At 34.4% G+C, this 16,342-nt stretch overlaps 1 protein-coding gene across 1 annotated transcript; it reads left to right on the top strand.

Annotated features, from left to right (window-relative positions):
- The first annotated feature begins 10,622 nt into the window (after positions 1–10,622).
- Positions 10,623–15,217, top strand: LOC126668803 (formate--tetrahydrofolate ligase). Its single transcript, XM_050361981.2, has 5 exons — positions 10,623–11,001; positions 11,077–11,226; positions 12,409–13,584; positions 13,975–14,121; positions 14,770–15,217. Exons 1-5 carry the CDS (start codon positions 10,840–10,842, stop codon positions 15,043–15,045), a joined length of 1,911 nt encoding a protein of 636 aa, XP_050217938.1. The 5' UTR covers positions 10,623–10,839; the 3' UTR covers positions 15,046–15,217.
- The last annotated feature ends 1,125 nt before the right edge of the window (positions 15,218–16,342 follow it).

Here is a 16,342-nt window from a genome sequence, read left to right as displayed (position 1 = left end):
AAAGTTAAATTTAATTTACAAGTGTCCCTAAAATTATATTGTGGGTATAGGATTTTATATTTAAATTTAAATAATTTATATAATTAGCGGGACTAATAAAAGCTTATAAATTGGAAATAAAATAATTTATAAGTCCCGAGCGAAAATTTTGGTTTTAATATTCGTGAAATAATTTATAAAGGCTATCGTTAAAGTTTGAAAAATTTTGAAAATCAAAATTTTATCAAGCGAGGTTAATATAGAGATAATAAATCATAAGTGATTTATTAAAAATAATATATAATTCGAATGCGGATAATATATTTTTATTCGTTTTATAATTTATTAGAATTTTGGATAAAGTTTCACAAAATTCCGAAGTCGTTTCCGTTTGAGCTACGGACGACTGATTAAAAAGTTGGTTTAAATTGCATGAATGAGCTAGTACTTAAACGCACTTTAGCCAAACCTATATATATGTTATAATTGAATTCAAAAATGAACAACAAGTTCATTTCTTCAATTTATAAGCCAAAATTGAGCTACTTTGCTCTCAACATCACGCGAAGGCTAGGATTTCGCTCGATCTGATCGCTTCTCGATTCTAACTTCAATTCTTCTTCTAATATTCGATTAATCTAGGTATTAATTTCGTATTTTATGTTTATTTCAATGAATTTTTAACATACATTCGTTTATAAACGATTATCGATCCAAACGATTGATTTGTACGTTCAAATTGTAAATTGGTTGTGTATATGTGTATTAGGACGTTCGCTTACATGTTTGTAGTGTTCAAGACGTCCCGAGTGCGTCGCAATAGCCCTGGAATTGAGATTCTCTGGGGTTGTATTCATGGCTGCACGAACGTGCATCCATGACTTGCACGAACGTGCAGCCACCTAGCACAACAGGTTAGACACCGAAAGAAGGAGGACTTTGCCAAACTTGCTCGGAGGACTTCCGGGAGGGGGCGATTCCGAGGGGTTTTTGCCTAGTAACTCGAGATGTTTTCTGATCGAACTTAAAACATTTTGAAAGGATGTTTTTAAACCTAAAGCTAGGTGTTTTAAGAATAGGTTTTAAAAGTAAAACCAAACTTTTTAAACGGAATTTAAAAGAGTTAAAATGGACGTTTAAACGGTTTAAAAGATTCATCAATCGACTTTGATAAATGATTAATATACGACTGTGAGTTGTTTTGACAATCAAGTCTATACTATTAAATGATTTTATTTAGGTATTGCTATACCTAAAAGGACTTCTAAAGTGAAGTTTGAACGTTTTCTTAGGACGAGAATTATTCATAAGGTTTTAAAAAGAACGAGACCATAAATGTTATGTGATTGTATGGTTTGTCTATAATTAAGTTCCAGAACCTAGAAGTTTATATAGGAAACTTGTATCAATGTTTTATCTTGTCTGTTTTTCGTGTTTGATCCGACCAGCTGTTAGGCAGTCAGACCATGACTCCAGGGAGTCTGTCACACATACGACATGACTAGATAGCAGACATGACAGTGTTTTGAGTTTACGTGTTTACTTTTGAATATCATTTTTCAAATGTTTTAAATTCATAAATCGCAGTAGGTATGAAACTTAGCCAAGAGAGATCCATTGGAACGAGCTACCTATTGGACAGCAATAGGACTGTGTGATCGCCGTTACTAATACTAGAATTACTTCTCTCGTGGGTATAGAGGTAAGTATGTGGTTTTGAGTCATTGGAAATGTTGATGCCCTGACTTAACGGGTAAATTCTAAGATGACAGTAATATAGTTACAGTCACGGGTAAAGCTCGTGATGGAAATTTCATGATTACGGTCCAGGTACCAAGGAAATAGAATTAGACGACAGTGATTCAGTTCACGGTCTTCATTCTGTAGTCTATAAATCCATAAACATGTTTACTCACTCAGAAATATTTATATTTCTGGCCTCGTAGCTGTTTCCCATTTTCAGGTAATCAGCTTTGCGGTTAGCCGAGCTTCCACTCTGCTGCTTTAAGGAAGGTCTTCTTTTTTGATTTTGTATATATAGACTTGTACTCTTAGGATGCTGCAATAGTATAAGTATGATATGCCAGCAGCCGTATAACTAGTCCTTTGTTCATATACTCTGATAGGACCCGATGCTTTTGCGTATACCATTTTGGTGGCTGCATAGTTGGCATCGTGTATCTAGTTACCGGTCCTCTACATTGGAGTCAGTCTAATGTTTTGGGATGCAAAAACATTATGTTTTATATATGCCGACTATATGTAATCGGTCTGCTGTGTATAATTTATAGGGGTGTCAAAATGGGTCATGACACGATAAAACGATTCGTCTAACCCGTAAGCTTGGCGAATCCGGGTTGAGGTTTAGCGGGTTCGTGTCAAAAACGTGTCAACCCGTTTATGACACGAAATAAATGGGTTGTGTCACGGGTTGACTCGCGAACCAATCTAACCCGTTTACGAATTCTATTATTTATAATAATATAAAAATAAAATAGTTATAATTATAAAAAATATATAATAAAATTACTAAATTAATTATATTAATATAAAAATAAATTAATTATATTAAAAATTTACAATTTGAAAATTAATTGATAAATTTGAGGTCAAAAGTATATTTAAATGATTTAAAAAATTCTTAAATGTTAAGTGGGTCGTGTTAGTCGTGTCGTGTTACCCGTGTAATTGTGTTAATTGTGTTACCCATTTATTTTAACGTGTTAATCGTGTCGTGTCGTGTCACTCGTTTAAAATTCGAGTCGTGTTAGGTTTGGAAATTTTGACACGATTAGTTAAATGGGCCGTGTTCGTATTGACCCTAATCGTGTCAACAGAGTGAGTCGGCACGACACGAACACGACCCGCCAACCCATTTTGACACCCCAAATAATTTAATATGTTTAATACCGCCGTTTTGAAATGCAAAGGTATTTGCATTATTTTATTAAACATATTATTTGTTGAAAAAAGTGGTGTGAGATCTGAAACAGAGCTGCCTATATGATAAGGCAAGAAAGATAAGTTCCTAGTTTTCTGTGTTACCACACCAGGTTTTCAGAAAGAAGCGAGGGTTAAGATAACAGGGTTATCTAACTAGTATTTCTGATTTACATAATAAATTAAATCTCAGAAATAATTCAGATATATCTTAGAAACAAATTTTGTGCATTTTAAGACATTTCAGATATATCTCAAAAACATCATAGATACATCTCAAAACCAGCTCGGCTACATTCTTCGAAATAAAGAAAGTAGTCTAAACTTTTGGAAAAAATTGATGAAACCAACAAACTACAAAATAGAAGAGAACAATCAGTAGACAAAAAGATATTAATACATATCACATAATACATACAAATATATAAAAATAATACAATTTAAATATATCTAATAAACAGTTAAGATACATCTAAAACACGGTCCAAATGCGTCTCAGAACCAGCTCATGTAAATTTTTCAAAGTAAGAATGAGTATTCTAAACTTCTCGCATCGTAAATGGCAACTGTTTTCGTATCTAAATAGCTCCATAAATCAGGTCTATATCCTTCCTCAAACATTATAGGAACCAATTCTAACGCCACTTTAGTTAACCCATTTTATGCATATCTAGATATAATAGTATTCTAACAAACCAAATCTCTCTTAGGCATTCTATCGAACAAATTATATGCATCACCGATTACTCTACTTTTAGAATATACATTCACAACTCCACTCATAACAAACAAATTCCAAGCAAACCCACTAGTAATCAACTGTGAATCATCTATTATTCCATTCAACATGAAAAAAAAAATCAAAATCAAAATTGAAAAAATTAAACCTATCTTCCAAATCAATAATAAATCAAAACTAATAAAAATTAAATTAAACAAATACATAAAATTACCTAATCCTCATTAATCACGAGTAAGGGAACTGTTATCATCATCAATTTTAAGGAACACACCCTTATCATCTTCATCTTGCAAAGTATAAACATATCTTGGTTTTATATTGTTGGCTTGATTATTATCAATAGGAGTGACAATCATTGGAAGTGATTTATAGAAGAAATTTAAGTTTGAGAAAGCAGTTAACAGAGTGAGATTATGGCTAGATTTTAGGAGAAAATGAAAGAACGAAGAAAAAATTGAAATTAACTGAGAGAAGAAGCCATTAATGTTGGAGAGAAGATGTCACGACCCAAAACTATTGAGCCGCAACCGGCGCTAGGGAACGGGAGTGGTAGCTCCGGAACCCGTAGCAAGCCTAAAATCACAATTAATTTATCGCAAATAATAAATGAATACATTAAACATTAACCAACGGAAGCAACACATTTAAATATATCATATAATTAAACATATACACTAACTGTTTCAAAACCTCGCGGGCTCTAGTTACCGTACCATGTACGAACTGGCCTCGCGGTACTATATACATCAGTTAGTGTCTCAAAACATCACGCCGGCATCTGGGGCCGTGGATTATATATTAAATACGTAGCCTATGAAAAAGCATTTAAACAATGACAGCAGTTAATATATACAATCAAAAATGAACTGCTATCTAGGCTATTATTCTCTTGACACAGGACCACTACTGCAGCATTCACAGAAGTCAGAAACTAACATATACAGCTGACTTTTGGACTTCAAAATTGGCCTCTAGCTAAGTCCACAAGCTAAGCACCTGAAAGACATCAAAGGTGAGGGATCAGTATTTGGGAAAATACTGAGTGAGTTGACATTTACTAACGGTATTAATATAAAAATATAGCATCGCATTTCAAGAAAACAATAATATAAAACATATAAACATGTATTCGATCCATACGAAACTAATATCCTAGCATGCGACACATTTCTCGAATAATCATTATCATTCAACCCAATCGTAAATATCAATCGCGAGTCTCACTCGCTGGTGGCCCAGCCACTAGATACAGGGACTCCAGACTACACCGTAGCCGAGTACTCACTCGTATCAAAAACCCAATCGTAAATTTCATAATCATCATCAGCTCCCAGCTGTGTCAAGTCATTTCTCAAATGCAAATATACTAGACTGACTCGATACTGGTGATCACACAGCCTATTGACACCCAATAGGTAGCTAGTTTCTTCGGATCGCATACTAGTTCTCATATATATAGAAATTAATAAAGCATATAACATTTCAATCAATTATATAACATGCGATGCGTATAAACAGTATATATATCTATACAAAATAACTCTATATATATAATACACGAAAGTAAAGTGCAACTCACAGTGACCGCAATCCAAAAAATTATATGATCGATCTGATAGTACGCTCTCGCTAGTCCGCTTCTACTGACTCCAAATACTCGCTGACACGTCTGATAAATCGTTAATAGTTAGATGTGAATCTCGTATTCCTATACGTATAATACTTTTAAGTTTTAGGATTTAGTTCATTTTATACTTATTTACGTATTCGATATCCCTAGTTGTAGAGATAACTTAGCGAATACTATATATCGTAATTGAGAATCGCTTAATGTCCTTGACGTTTTCCATTGTTATTAATTATCTAAAACGTCGAGTTAATCTCGAGATTAATGATTCTCAAAGTCCGAATCCCGTCCTTTAGAGTCAAATTACTCAAAACGTCAAACACCTAGGTCAATTACAATTTGCATACGCATGGAGGCGAATCAGGGTGCACGGGCGTGCCCTCCGGTGGGTACACGTTCGTGCAGTCAAGTACACGTTCGTGCACCTCAAGGGTACACGTCCGTGTACTTATAGTACACGTTCGTGCACCATGAAAAGTGCACGTTCGTGTACTTCAGGTACACGATCGTGTACCTTGCTAGGTGCACGTTCGTGTACTTTCAGTGCACGGTCGTGCACCACGTGCACAGCCCCGGAAATCAAGTTTTCCGGGGTTTCGCCACAACCCTGACGTGCTTCACACACCCACACTCAATACCCATATCTCGGTTTCTTCAAAAACGCTATACTAACCTCGAAAACATCAAATTCATGCTTAAATCATAATCTCATTAAAACAGCCAACTAAACTCGATTTTTGCACCAATTTTCGAGATATTTACCTTGATTTGATTCCCAAGGATGATAGAGTTTTCAATTCTGAAGAAATCGCCGCTTGAATCGCTTGAGTCGGACGTCGAACGGAGAAACGGCGGCGAAACGATCGTGATCGACGATTTTAACTTCTGGAGCTTTCTTTTCTTCCTCTGGTTCATTCCTTCATTCAAATGGAAATCTCTTATATTGGATGGCTAAAAGTCCGATTTAGTCCTTTCTTTCTTTCCTTGTTACAATTTATCTTTCAAACTTTTCTTTCTTACGATTTAGTCCATAGCTAAATCGATAAACTCTTAAATTACTACTTTTACGTATTATTTATATCCGATAAATAATACGACACTCAATATTAACATTTTCCCGTTAAAATCCAATATTTCTATTTTCGACACAAAGTGGCTAAATTACCACTTTGGTCCCTATACCTTATTTTGGACATTTTTCCTTTTTAATTCCAATTCTAGCTTTAGAATTGAAATATAACTTTAATTTTCTTATAACTAATTTCTCAAAACCGACTTACTTAAAACTTATTTACTCAATCTTTATAGAAATCTTTCCGATTTCGCCACCCCGGCGAATCTAAACTGGACACTTGGTCCAATTAGATAATTAAATATTTTGGGGTATTACAGAAGAGAAGGTAGTTGACTGTTTAAGAAACATGCAATTACCACTTATTTAATCAATCACCTCTTCAATCTAACACATGTCAACCTAAATAACCTTGGTAGAAAAAGTAATAATTTGAACTAGTGAGTAATAAAGAGTAAAATTAAAATAATTACAAAATGAAATAAAAATCGAGTGGTTATTTGAGTAAAGAAGTCCCGTATAAGTAATTTTTCTGTAATTTTTTTCGATTTTTCAAGTAATTAAGTTTTAAATAATTTTTTCAAATAATATATAAAATACATCATTTTTTATTTTAAATAAAAAAAATATTTACATTTTTTGACCCCTAAACTTTATTTTTTTATTTTTTTTATGATTTTTAAACTATTTTAGTGTTATATTAGACCTCTTAACTGTTTCTTTTGTTCTATTGTCACGACCCATTTTCATGAATCGTGACAGGCGCTAGGGTATGGGTATGGTTGTACCAAAACCCGTAGCAAGCCTTGCGGATAACCATAAAAGTACATAAACCTACAAGAAACCCATGCTCGGGGGCAACCGAGACTTCAGCCTAATTCTAGCAGTTTATAATAATTATATTTATATATTAAGTGCTCGAACAACTGCGAGTCTCCAACATGGCATAAATACATATTAACCCAAGTTAATATAAGAATGCTAAATAAAATATAAATTAATTGAATAATTGTATAACAAGTATTAGACAAATAAGACTTCTAATTACTACTGCGGTCTAAGAATAAAATCAATTTAATAACTTTAATAAAAATAAGACCTCCGAGGAAATAAAGAATCGGAGACCAGCTGACTCGCTCAAAATCATAACCCTGGAAAAATTGGGAAAACAACGGGGTCAGATATACTGAGATGAGTTCATATAACTATTTACATTTATTAAGTGAAAACCTTTAAAAGACTTTTAAAACATTTGTAAAGCAATTTATCATTATGGATAAGCATTGAAACCCTAAACCACAATATACTAAATCCATTGTCGTGTCGGTGAGACGTATCTCAATAACCGATCCCCGACTGTGACTCGAATAAAACATGTGAGTCCCAGGAGACGTATCTTCCACCGGCGCCCTCACTAGGTGAGACGTATCTCTAACCTACCTCAAATACCATATATGATCATACCGATGCGCACACAGTCTCGATGATGCCCATCGAGTAGCCCGTTCCAATTCAGATCCATAATGCCGAAAACAGTTCGAAATCTGTTTATACAATATATACATATATACAAAATACAATTTACTTAATAAAGCGGTAAATAGCGATATAAACTCACTGCTTGCTAAATCCACGTGAAAACTTCTTGCAAGCAGTCTAAACTCGGTTCGTCTCAAAAGCACGAACAGTCGACGAGTCTAAACAAATATAAATAATCATTAAAAACAGACCCTAACTCTATGGAGTACTAGACACCACATAGGACTAGCACAAACAACAAGTCAAGGTAAAGCCAAACAGAGTAAACGCAATACTCAAATAATTATACAGTTAACAACAAGTCAAGTTTATCGAGTTCTCGCTTTAAAGTCCTTTTCAGAAAATATTATTTAAATATTTATTAGATAATAACCCAAGTTAAAATCCATATTAGTGAGTCAGCCGAGTTATCAAAACTACCAAGCTTCTTCCCACTTGTCGGGCGACCAAAGTCTAACCCGACCTAAAAGTTTTATCAAAGTATAAACCCAAGTTTATAATTTTAAAACAGCTTTAATAAATAATATATTACCCAAATTATAAACCATAGTTTATAATTAAATATAACATTGATAAAATAATTATACTTATATCCCAATTATAAACCATAGTTTATAATTATGAAAATAACTTTGATAATTAAAAATCAAAATTTAAAACGGAACTCAATAGCTTAAAGTTCAAGTAACCAAAGTTACAATCAAATACTTAACTAAAATAAGTTAAGAAAACGTTAGGGGCTAAACTGTAAATTAGCCAAGTTGACATTTCAATCAAAATTAAATATAATTACCCGAGTAATTATATTAATTAAGTTATAAAATATTTATCGTTTTCAAATTGCCCAATTATAAATTAAAATAAAATCAAAGTTATTATCACAATAATGACAATAGCTAGAAACAATCTTGAGGGGTTCAATTGATTAAAACAATAAACAATGAGAATTCAAATAGTTAAGGCAATTTTAACCCATGACTTAAAAATACCATTAGCCATCTCCTACATACAAAATCATGATTTCCCCGCCAACCACCATTTGAAAAACATCAAACATGACAAGCCAAGAATGTAAGGTTTTTGAGTTTAGAAATCTAAATATTAATGAACCTCTAAACCTAAACTACCTAAAAGCGTGAAACCAAACCCACGGCAGCCATAACAACTACGACATCTCAAGATTTACGGCGGCAACAAAGAACTTTCAAACGGCGAATTGAGACAACACCGAAGAACAATCACAATTCAAGTAAAAGGGTTTATTACTACATATATGAAAGATTACAGCAAGGCCATGGCAACCAGAATTCAAAAAGAACAACAGTAGCAACGTGTGAAATCGACGGCGAAACGAACGGCATAGGAACGGGAGAATTTTACGTACCAATTTCGATACCATTGCCTTAGAATTATAGAGGACGATAAGCACGAAGCAACGCAGAAACCCATCTCGGAACGGTGCTAAAAAAATGTAGAGACATGAGTTATACAACGGCAAAGCGATACCGAAAGGTTAACACGAAGAAGGGTAACGAAATCTTACCGAATCCACGAGCGAAGAAGAGGGATGAAGGATGTAATGTTTCAGAGCGTTTTGACAAGGTGGGACGGCTAGGGTTTGTGTTAAATTTAGGGTTTTAAAAGAATAAAAGAAAAGGGTCGTGTGGTAACGGGTCTATTTATAGACCTGTTACTGCCGCAGAAATAGGTGTGCGATCGCACACCTGAAGTGTGCGTTCGCACACTGCACAACTTCAAGAGTGTGGGTTCGCACACTCGCACACTACTCCAATTTGACTTAAATTTTGATCCAACGGTCAACTTTTTATTATGCACAACATATCCAAAGATGAGCCCGATCCAACGGTGCAATTGGGAGATATGAATGGTTTATCAAAACACGTCAGATTTAGAAGGCACACGAACACAACACCGATTGTAATTCGGATACAAATCAAATCGTCATCGAAACTTCACGCGACACGTGCGACATATACAAGATACAACTCCAACCCCAAATAAAGTTTCATACTTGCTAAGTCCACCATTAATAATCCGAAACTAAGTCGGAAACACAACAAAACCATGACTGAAAAATACAGGATATTACATCTATTTAACTTCATGTCAACAAAGCATGTTTCGAGTGAGGGATTAAATAGAACAAAAAAAGAGTTAAGAGGTTTTATAGGACACAAAATTAGTTTAGAGGCCGTAAAGAATAGAATAATATAATTTAGGAGTTAAATAATATATTAAGTCAATATTTAATAGGCTTAAATGCACAAAAAATAACCAACTTTCGCGTGTTTTTGGTATTTAACACGAACTTTTAATTTTGGCGTAAAAATACATAAACTATCAAATTTTTACATATAAGACCAAATTTGCTTTTTTTTCAAAAAACAATGTCGTTTTAAGGCAAAAATAGTGCCGTTTTAGGGGAGAAACGGTGTCGTTTTATGCCTAAAATTATGTTCGTGTTATTATTGCAAAAATCAGATAGTTCGTGTATTTTTATGCCAAAATTAAAAGTTCGTGTTAAATACCAAAAACACGTAAAAGTTGGTGATTTTTGATGCATTTAAGCTTATTTAATAATGATGACATTTTTTTAAGAAAATAAAAAGGAAAGAGAAGACAAAAAACAAGAGTGCGGGTTATGATTGATAATTTAAATTAGTGTAGCATTTTTAGTAAAACAGATGGTGCGTATGGAGGACATGATTTCAATTATTTAGTCTTTCCAAAATTAGTCAATTCTGCGCTGTAATATTATCACTTCCTGTCTATATCCCCACTTTTTGTATTTGATAAGAAATAAACAAGCGCCCACAGTCCACCATACTTTTTCACAATCCTCCATTAATTGACGAGCCAAGATTTTCATTTTTGTTTTGCATAAACTCGAATCAAAATCAAGAACCCAGAAGCTAAAAAATGAGTTCATCAGCAGCAACAAGGAAGCTGGAAGTGGTGTCACCAGTACCAGCTGATATAGACATTGCTAACTCAACTCAGCCTCTTCATATCTCTCAGATTGCCAATGAACTCAATCTTAATGCTGACCATTATGATCTTTATGGAAAATACAAGGCCAAGGTGATAAATTTTACCATCTAATGTTTTTCTTGGTTTTTGTTCATTATGATTGATTTTGTGTGGTTATTGTTGTAGGTTTTGTTGTCTGTTCTTGATGAGGTTGAAGGATCAGCTGATGGGTACTATGTGGTTGTCGGAGGGATTACTCCTACTCCACTTGGGGAAGGCAAGTCAACTACTACTGTTGGTCTTTGCCAGGCTTTGGGTGCTTTTCTTGATAAAAAGGTTGCCCTTTTTTTTAATTTATTTCGTTTGGTGGCTATTTGTTGTGTTTCTTGAATATGTTTTAGCATTACTTTTAGTTTGTTTGATGCCATGAATCTGTAAATGAGTTGGTAGCACGGATACGGACACGGGGAAACAGTGTGATTTTAAGGTTTTCTATGTAAAATATGAAGTTTCGTGTCCGAAACGCTAAGTTTTCGACATGTTTCCGAAACGGGAAATGTTGATTGAATGAAGTGTCTTTGCTACTTAGAATGAGCATATTGAATTGATCAAGTTGTCATTTATGTTATCTTGCTTGTTTGAAATAAGTGGAAGTAACCGCGTACTTGAGTATTTCTGAAGATAGAAATCGTAGAAAGGAAAGAAAAAATAATAAATCTCGGAATGCCAAGAAATCTTCGTCATTGTTGGGAGTTGCTTGAAAAAAATTGAGTCGATGAATAGATGTCTTTAGTAGTAGTAGTTTACGAAGAACCTAGACTTCTAAGACTCTTCTAGAGAATATATTCTAGTTGGAATGATTTTTCTCTTTTTCTGATATCTTAGTCTACTAATTCCGCTATAGTGTTGAAGCATATTTCTGAAGTTTGTCATCCTTGTAATGAAGTATGTTTCTTCTCGTTTGATTTTCTTTACTTAGTGCTATATCATCGCCTATTTTGGTTTCTTTGTTTTGTCAGTTTCAGAATTCTTAAAGTCTGCTTTCTGGATATATCCTGGACAACTTCATGATTACATTCCTTTTAGAGAGTTCGACTTTATAAATGGTCTCGGTGTCTTAGATATAGTATTCTACTCTTGTTCGGTAATGTTTATTCTTTGTCCATTGGATTATTTTCCTGTAGATAAGCATTTTAAGCTTGGTTTTGATAGATGAATGTTTACAGTTTTAAGTTATCGTGTTGTTATATTTTTATTGCCATTTGAAGTGCATGATTTTGCATTCTTCATGACAGTTGCATTGATGCATAAACTCTAATTCTCTAACACACTTATTTAAGTTTAACAAATACATCTTGAATCTTACATTTTGTTTCCAAAATCTCCATATTTTATTACGTATTCCTGTAAAAAGATATTATTTCACCATTTTCTGTTTCAGCGTTTATGTTTTCATGCTACATACTATTAGTTTGTCACTGAAAGAGTATCAGCGATACTCTCTGTTTGTTATGTTAGGTTGTCACCTGTCTTCGTCAACCATCACAAGGGCCAACTTTTGGAATTAAAGGGGGTGCTGCAGGTGGTGGTTATAGTCAAGTGATTCCAATGGATGAATTCAATCTTCACCTAACGGGAGATATTCATGCTATAACAGCTGCAAACAATCTCCTAGCAGCTGCTATTGATACCCGTATTTTCCACGAGTCGACACAAACAGATAAAGCGCTTTTCAACCGATTATGCCCTCCTAACAAAGAAGGGAAAAGAAGCTTTAATGAAATAATGTTTAGGCGTCTGAAGAAGTTTGGTATTTCTAAAACCAAACCCGAGGACCTTACCCCAGAAGAAATTAATAAATTTGCAAGGCTTGATATAGACCCAGAGTCAATTACTTGGAGGAGAGTTATGGATGTGAATGACAGGTTCTTGAGGAAGATTACTGTGGGCCAAGGTCCTGAAGAAAAGGGAATGGTGAGAGAAACAGGTTTTGATATTTCGGTTGCTAGTGAAATAATGGCAGTTTTGGCTCTCACAACATCTCTTTCTGATATGAGGGAGAGGCTTGGAAAAATGGTCATTGGAAATAGCAAGGCTGGTGACCCAGTAACAGCTGATGATCTTGGTCTTGGTGGTGCTTTAACTGTACTAATGAAGGATGCCATTAATCCAACTTTAATGCAGACTCTTGAAGGAACCCCTGTTCTTGTTCATGCAGGCCCCTTTGCAAACATTGCTCATGGAAATTCTTCCATTGTTGCTGATAAAATTGCATTGAAACTGGTTGGACCGGGTGGTTTTGTGGTCACAGAGGCGGGCTTTGGTGCTGATATTGGTACTGAGAAGTTTATGAATATAAAGTGCCGATATAGTGGTTTAACGCCTCAATGTGCTATTATCGTTGCAACGATTAGGGCCCTGAAAATGCACGGCGGTGGTCCGGCAGTTGTTGCTGGAAAGCCTCTTGACCGAGCCTACACAACTGAGAATGTCGCTTTGGTTGAAGCTGGGTGTGTGAATCTGGCTAGGCATATTTCAAACACAAAGGCTTACGGTGTGAATGTTGTAGTTGCTGTAAACATGTTCTCTACCGACTCTGAAGCAGAGCTTAATGCAGTTAAAAATGCAGCAATGGCTGCTGGAGCATATGATGCTGTTGTATGCACACATCATGCCCATGGCGGCAAGGGAGCGGTCAGTAACTTCTTCAAATTTGGAATTCAGTAAATTTATATACCAGTACTGATCTTGACTAGATTATCGCCTTTGTTTTACCATAAGTATTTACATTCTAGCAAAATTTAAAAATCGATCAGATTGATCTATAAAGATTCAGACAAGTTCTCGGCCTCCTCGGATCTTGAATTTGCCGAATTTGTCGGTTCAGTTCTGTCATTCAGTTTGGTTAACTTGTAGATATTTATCTTATGAGTATGACCTTTCTTGGCATTTTGTGAACTTGCATAATGAGATTTTGAAATTAAATCCTGTTTCATTTGTATTATAAAGAAAAAAAGGCTGATAACTGTGGGATTGGCTTTGAAGTTTAATTGACTTGCAAACTGACTCTGTGATGACCTTCAGGTGGACCTGGGAATTGCAGTTCAAAAGGCCTGTGAGAATGTGACGCAGCCTTTGAAGTTTTTATATCCGTTGGATATTAGCATCGAAGATAAAATAGAGGCAATAGCGAGGTCATATGGTGCTAGTGGTGTTGAGTACTCAGAGCAGGTACAAGCATACAGTTATTCTTTACTTTGGGTTCATTTTCTGATACTTCTATTTTTGCATTATTCAGCTTTAAATCGAGTTTAACAAATTATTCAAGGATTTGAATCTCATATTTCGACGCAAGAAATGATACGGAAACACAATACATTTGATTATTTTTGGAAGAAGTTACACATTTCATTGTAGTTTAGATTTCAAAACTATTCAGCTACTGATTTAGAAACAAGTTTATATCAAAATTTGCCACTCTTTTTCTAATCTATAACTTTTTTGAAGGCTTATACATTGGTAGTTAGGACTAGGGGTGTGTATTCAATTTGAACTGAACCCAAGAATCTATAAGGATTTAAATTATTCTAAACTCAACTGAGTTGAATCGTTGGGTTGTTCGCTATTTTGGTTCGGTTTTGACTGGATGTGACTTGAAGTTTTTTTACTGAACCAAACCAAAAAAATGAAACATTTCTAATGTCACACCTAGCCAAACCAAAATTTTCTTCGGTTTGATTCGGTTTTCGCATACCCCAAGCTAGGACTTGTTCCTTTTACTAATCAATGTTAAATTGGGTGTCATTGGTCTCTCTCAAAAATCAAACAGTCGGGTTGTATCTCTCTAACATGACTTTATTTTTCTCTTGATCTAACTAGGCTAAGAAGCAGATTGAGATGTACAGCAAGCAGGGGTTCTCTGGTCTACCAATCTGCATGGCTAAAACCCAGTATTCATTTTCAGACAATGCAGCTGCGAAAGGAGCACCATCAGGATTTATTTTGCCAATAAGGGATGTCAGAGCAAGCATTGGGGCTGGTTTCATTTATCCTTTAGTCGGGACGATGAGCACCATGCCCGGTCTTCCTACTAGGCCTTGCTTTTATGACATTGACATCAACACCGCTACCGGTAAGGTCGTTGGTCTCTCATAAACCTACTTCACATCGTCTACTCGTCGATTGTTTGCCATTGCTGCCTTTTCTCCATGTAATACATTGCGTATTCTGGATTCGGCTTCTTTAGTGAATGCTTTCATATTCAAACCTTGAATAATAAGAGCTTAAAGACCGGGGAATGAACTTAAGTATCAATTTGCTACCTAAACTTGCACGCGATGAGTAATTCATATCAAATTAATTTTCTTTTTATCAGTTAAACCATTATCAATTAGACCAAATGTATTAGTATCGCAAACAACGGTAAGAGGCTCGGTAAGCGACTCATCGACAAATATTGGATTAATTGAGAAAATAAACAAGTTTAGGGTACTAATTGATGAAGAGTATATGCTATTGGTATTGCAGAATCAGGTGCCTTGCAGTAATACATACACATGTATATAATAAATTGAGAATTTTCGCCTTTAAAAATGTTCTGAATGTGCTACTGCTTATAATTTTTGGGATAATTATTAAGACACCCACATATTAGGCCATAATAACAAGTTCTCTTGATTTAAAAAAAAAGGTTTAATTACGTAAAAAAAACCCACCTTGAACTTTTTTTTCCGTTTATACCCTGATCTTGTAAAAAAATCATTTGTACCCAATTGTGGGTTTTAAGTTTCATCTCTACCCAAAAGTACTAAAATTGTCTCTTTTCACTTGAAAAAAAGTTTAAAATAATCCTTTAATTTATGTTTATATACTAATTAAACGTATAATATAACCTTTTATTTAATTGTTTTTAATTTTTTTCATCATTTAATTTATTAAATTGTCAATTATATTTTTGTATTGGGTAGAGATGAAACCTAAAAACGCAAAATTGGGTACAAATGACTTTTTTACAAGGTCAGGGTATAAACGAAAAAAAAGTTTAAGGTGGGATTTTTTTAAGTAATTAGACAAAAAAAATATATATTTTCTTTATTTGATGTTTGTTCAAAATTCACTACTGCTCCCTTCAGCCGTATAAGGCATACTGACGGTAAAAAAAATAAAATTCAATTTGGTCCATGAATATTTTTTAATTTTTTTAGAAGTCCGTAAAATAAAAAAAATAATTCAAATAAATGTTAATAGATTATTTATGAAACAATAACATATTTAAACGATAATATTCTTCTTTAAAATCAGTCAATAATATTTTTCTTCAGACAGTTTCGGCAACTGTGGAATAACTATATAATTTAGGCGTCCACGCAATAGGACGGCCCTTGGAACAGCCGAGGGGATGATGTTCACTCTACAAATATAGAAGGCACCAGACAAGATAATTATCAGACAT

This window comes from Mercurialis annua, linkage group LG2 (genome assembly GCF_937616625.2).
Source record: "Mercurialis annua linkage group LG2, ddMerAnnu1.2, whole genome shotgun sequence".
Classification (NCBI taxonomy): domain Eukaryota; kingdom Viridiplantae; phylum Streptophyta; class Magnoliopsida; order Malpighiales; family Euphorbiaceae; genus Mercurialis; species Mercurialis annua.
The sequence above is the reverse complement of the archived record's forward strand: the minus strand, read 5'-3'. Positions and strand labels throughout refer to the sequence as shown.

Excerpts from the sequence above, each read along its gene's own strand:
- LOC126668803 (XM_050361981.2), top strand. The coding sequence starts at position 10,840 with ATGAGTTCATCAGCAGCAACAAGGAAGCTGGAAGTGGTGTCACCAGTA. Across the intron at positions 11,227-12,408 it reads GTGCTTTTCTTGATAAAAAG|GTTGTCACCTGTCTTCGTCA; the intron begins GTTGCCCTTTTT and ends TTGTTATGTTAG. Across the intron at positions 14,122-14,769 it reads GTGTTGAGTACTCAGAGCAG|GCTAAGAAGCAGATTGAGAT; the intron begins GTACAAGCATAC and ends TGATCTAACTAG.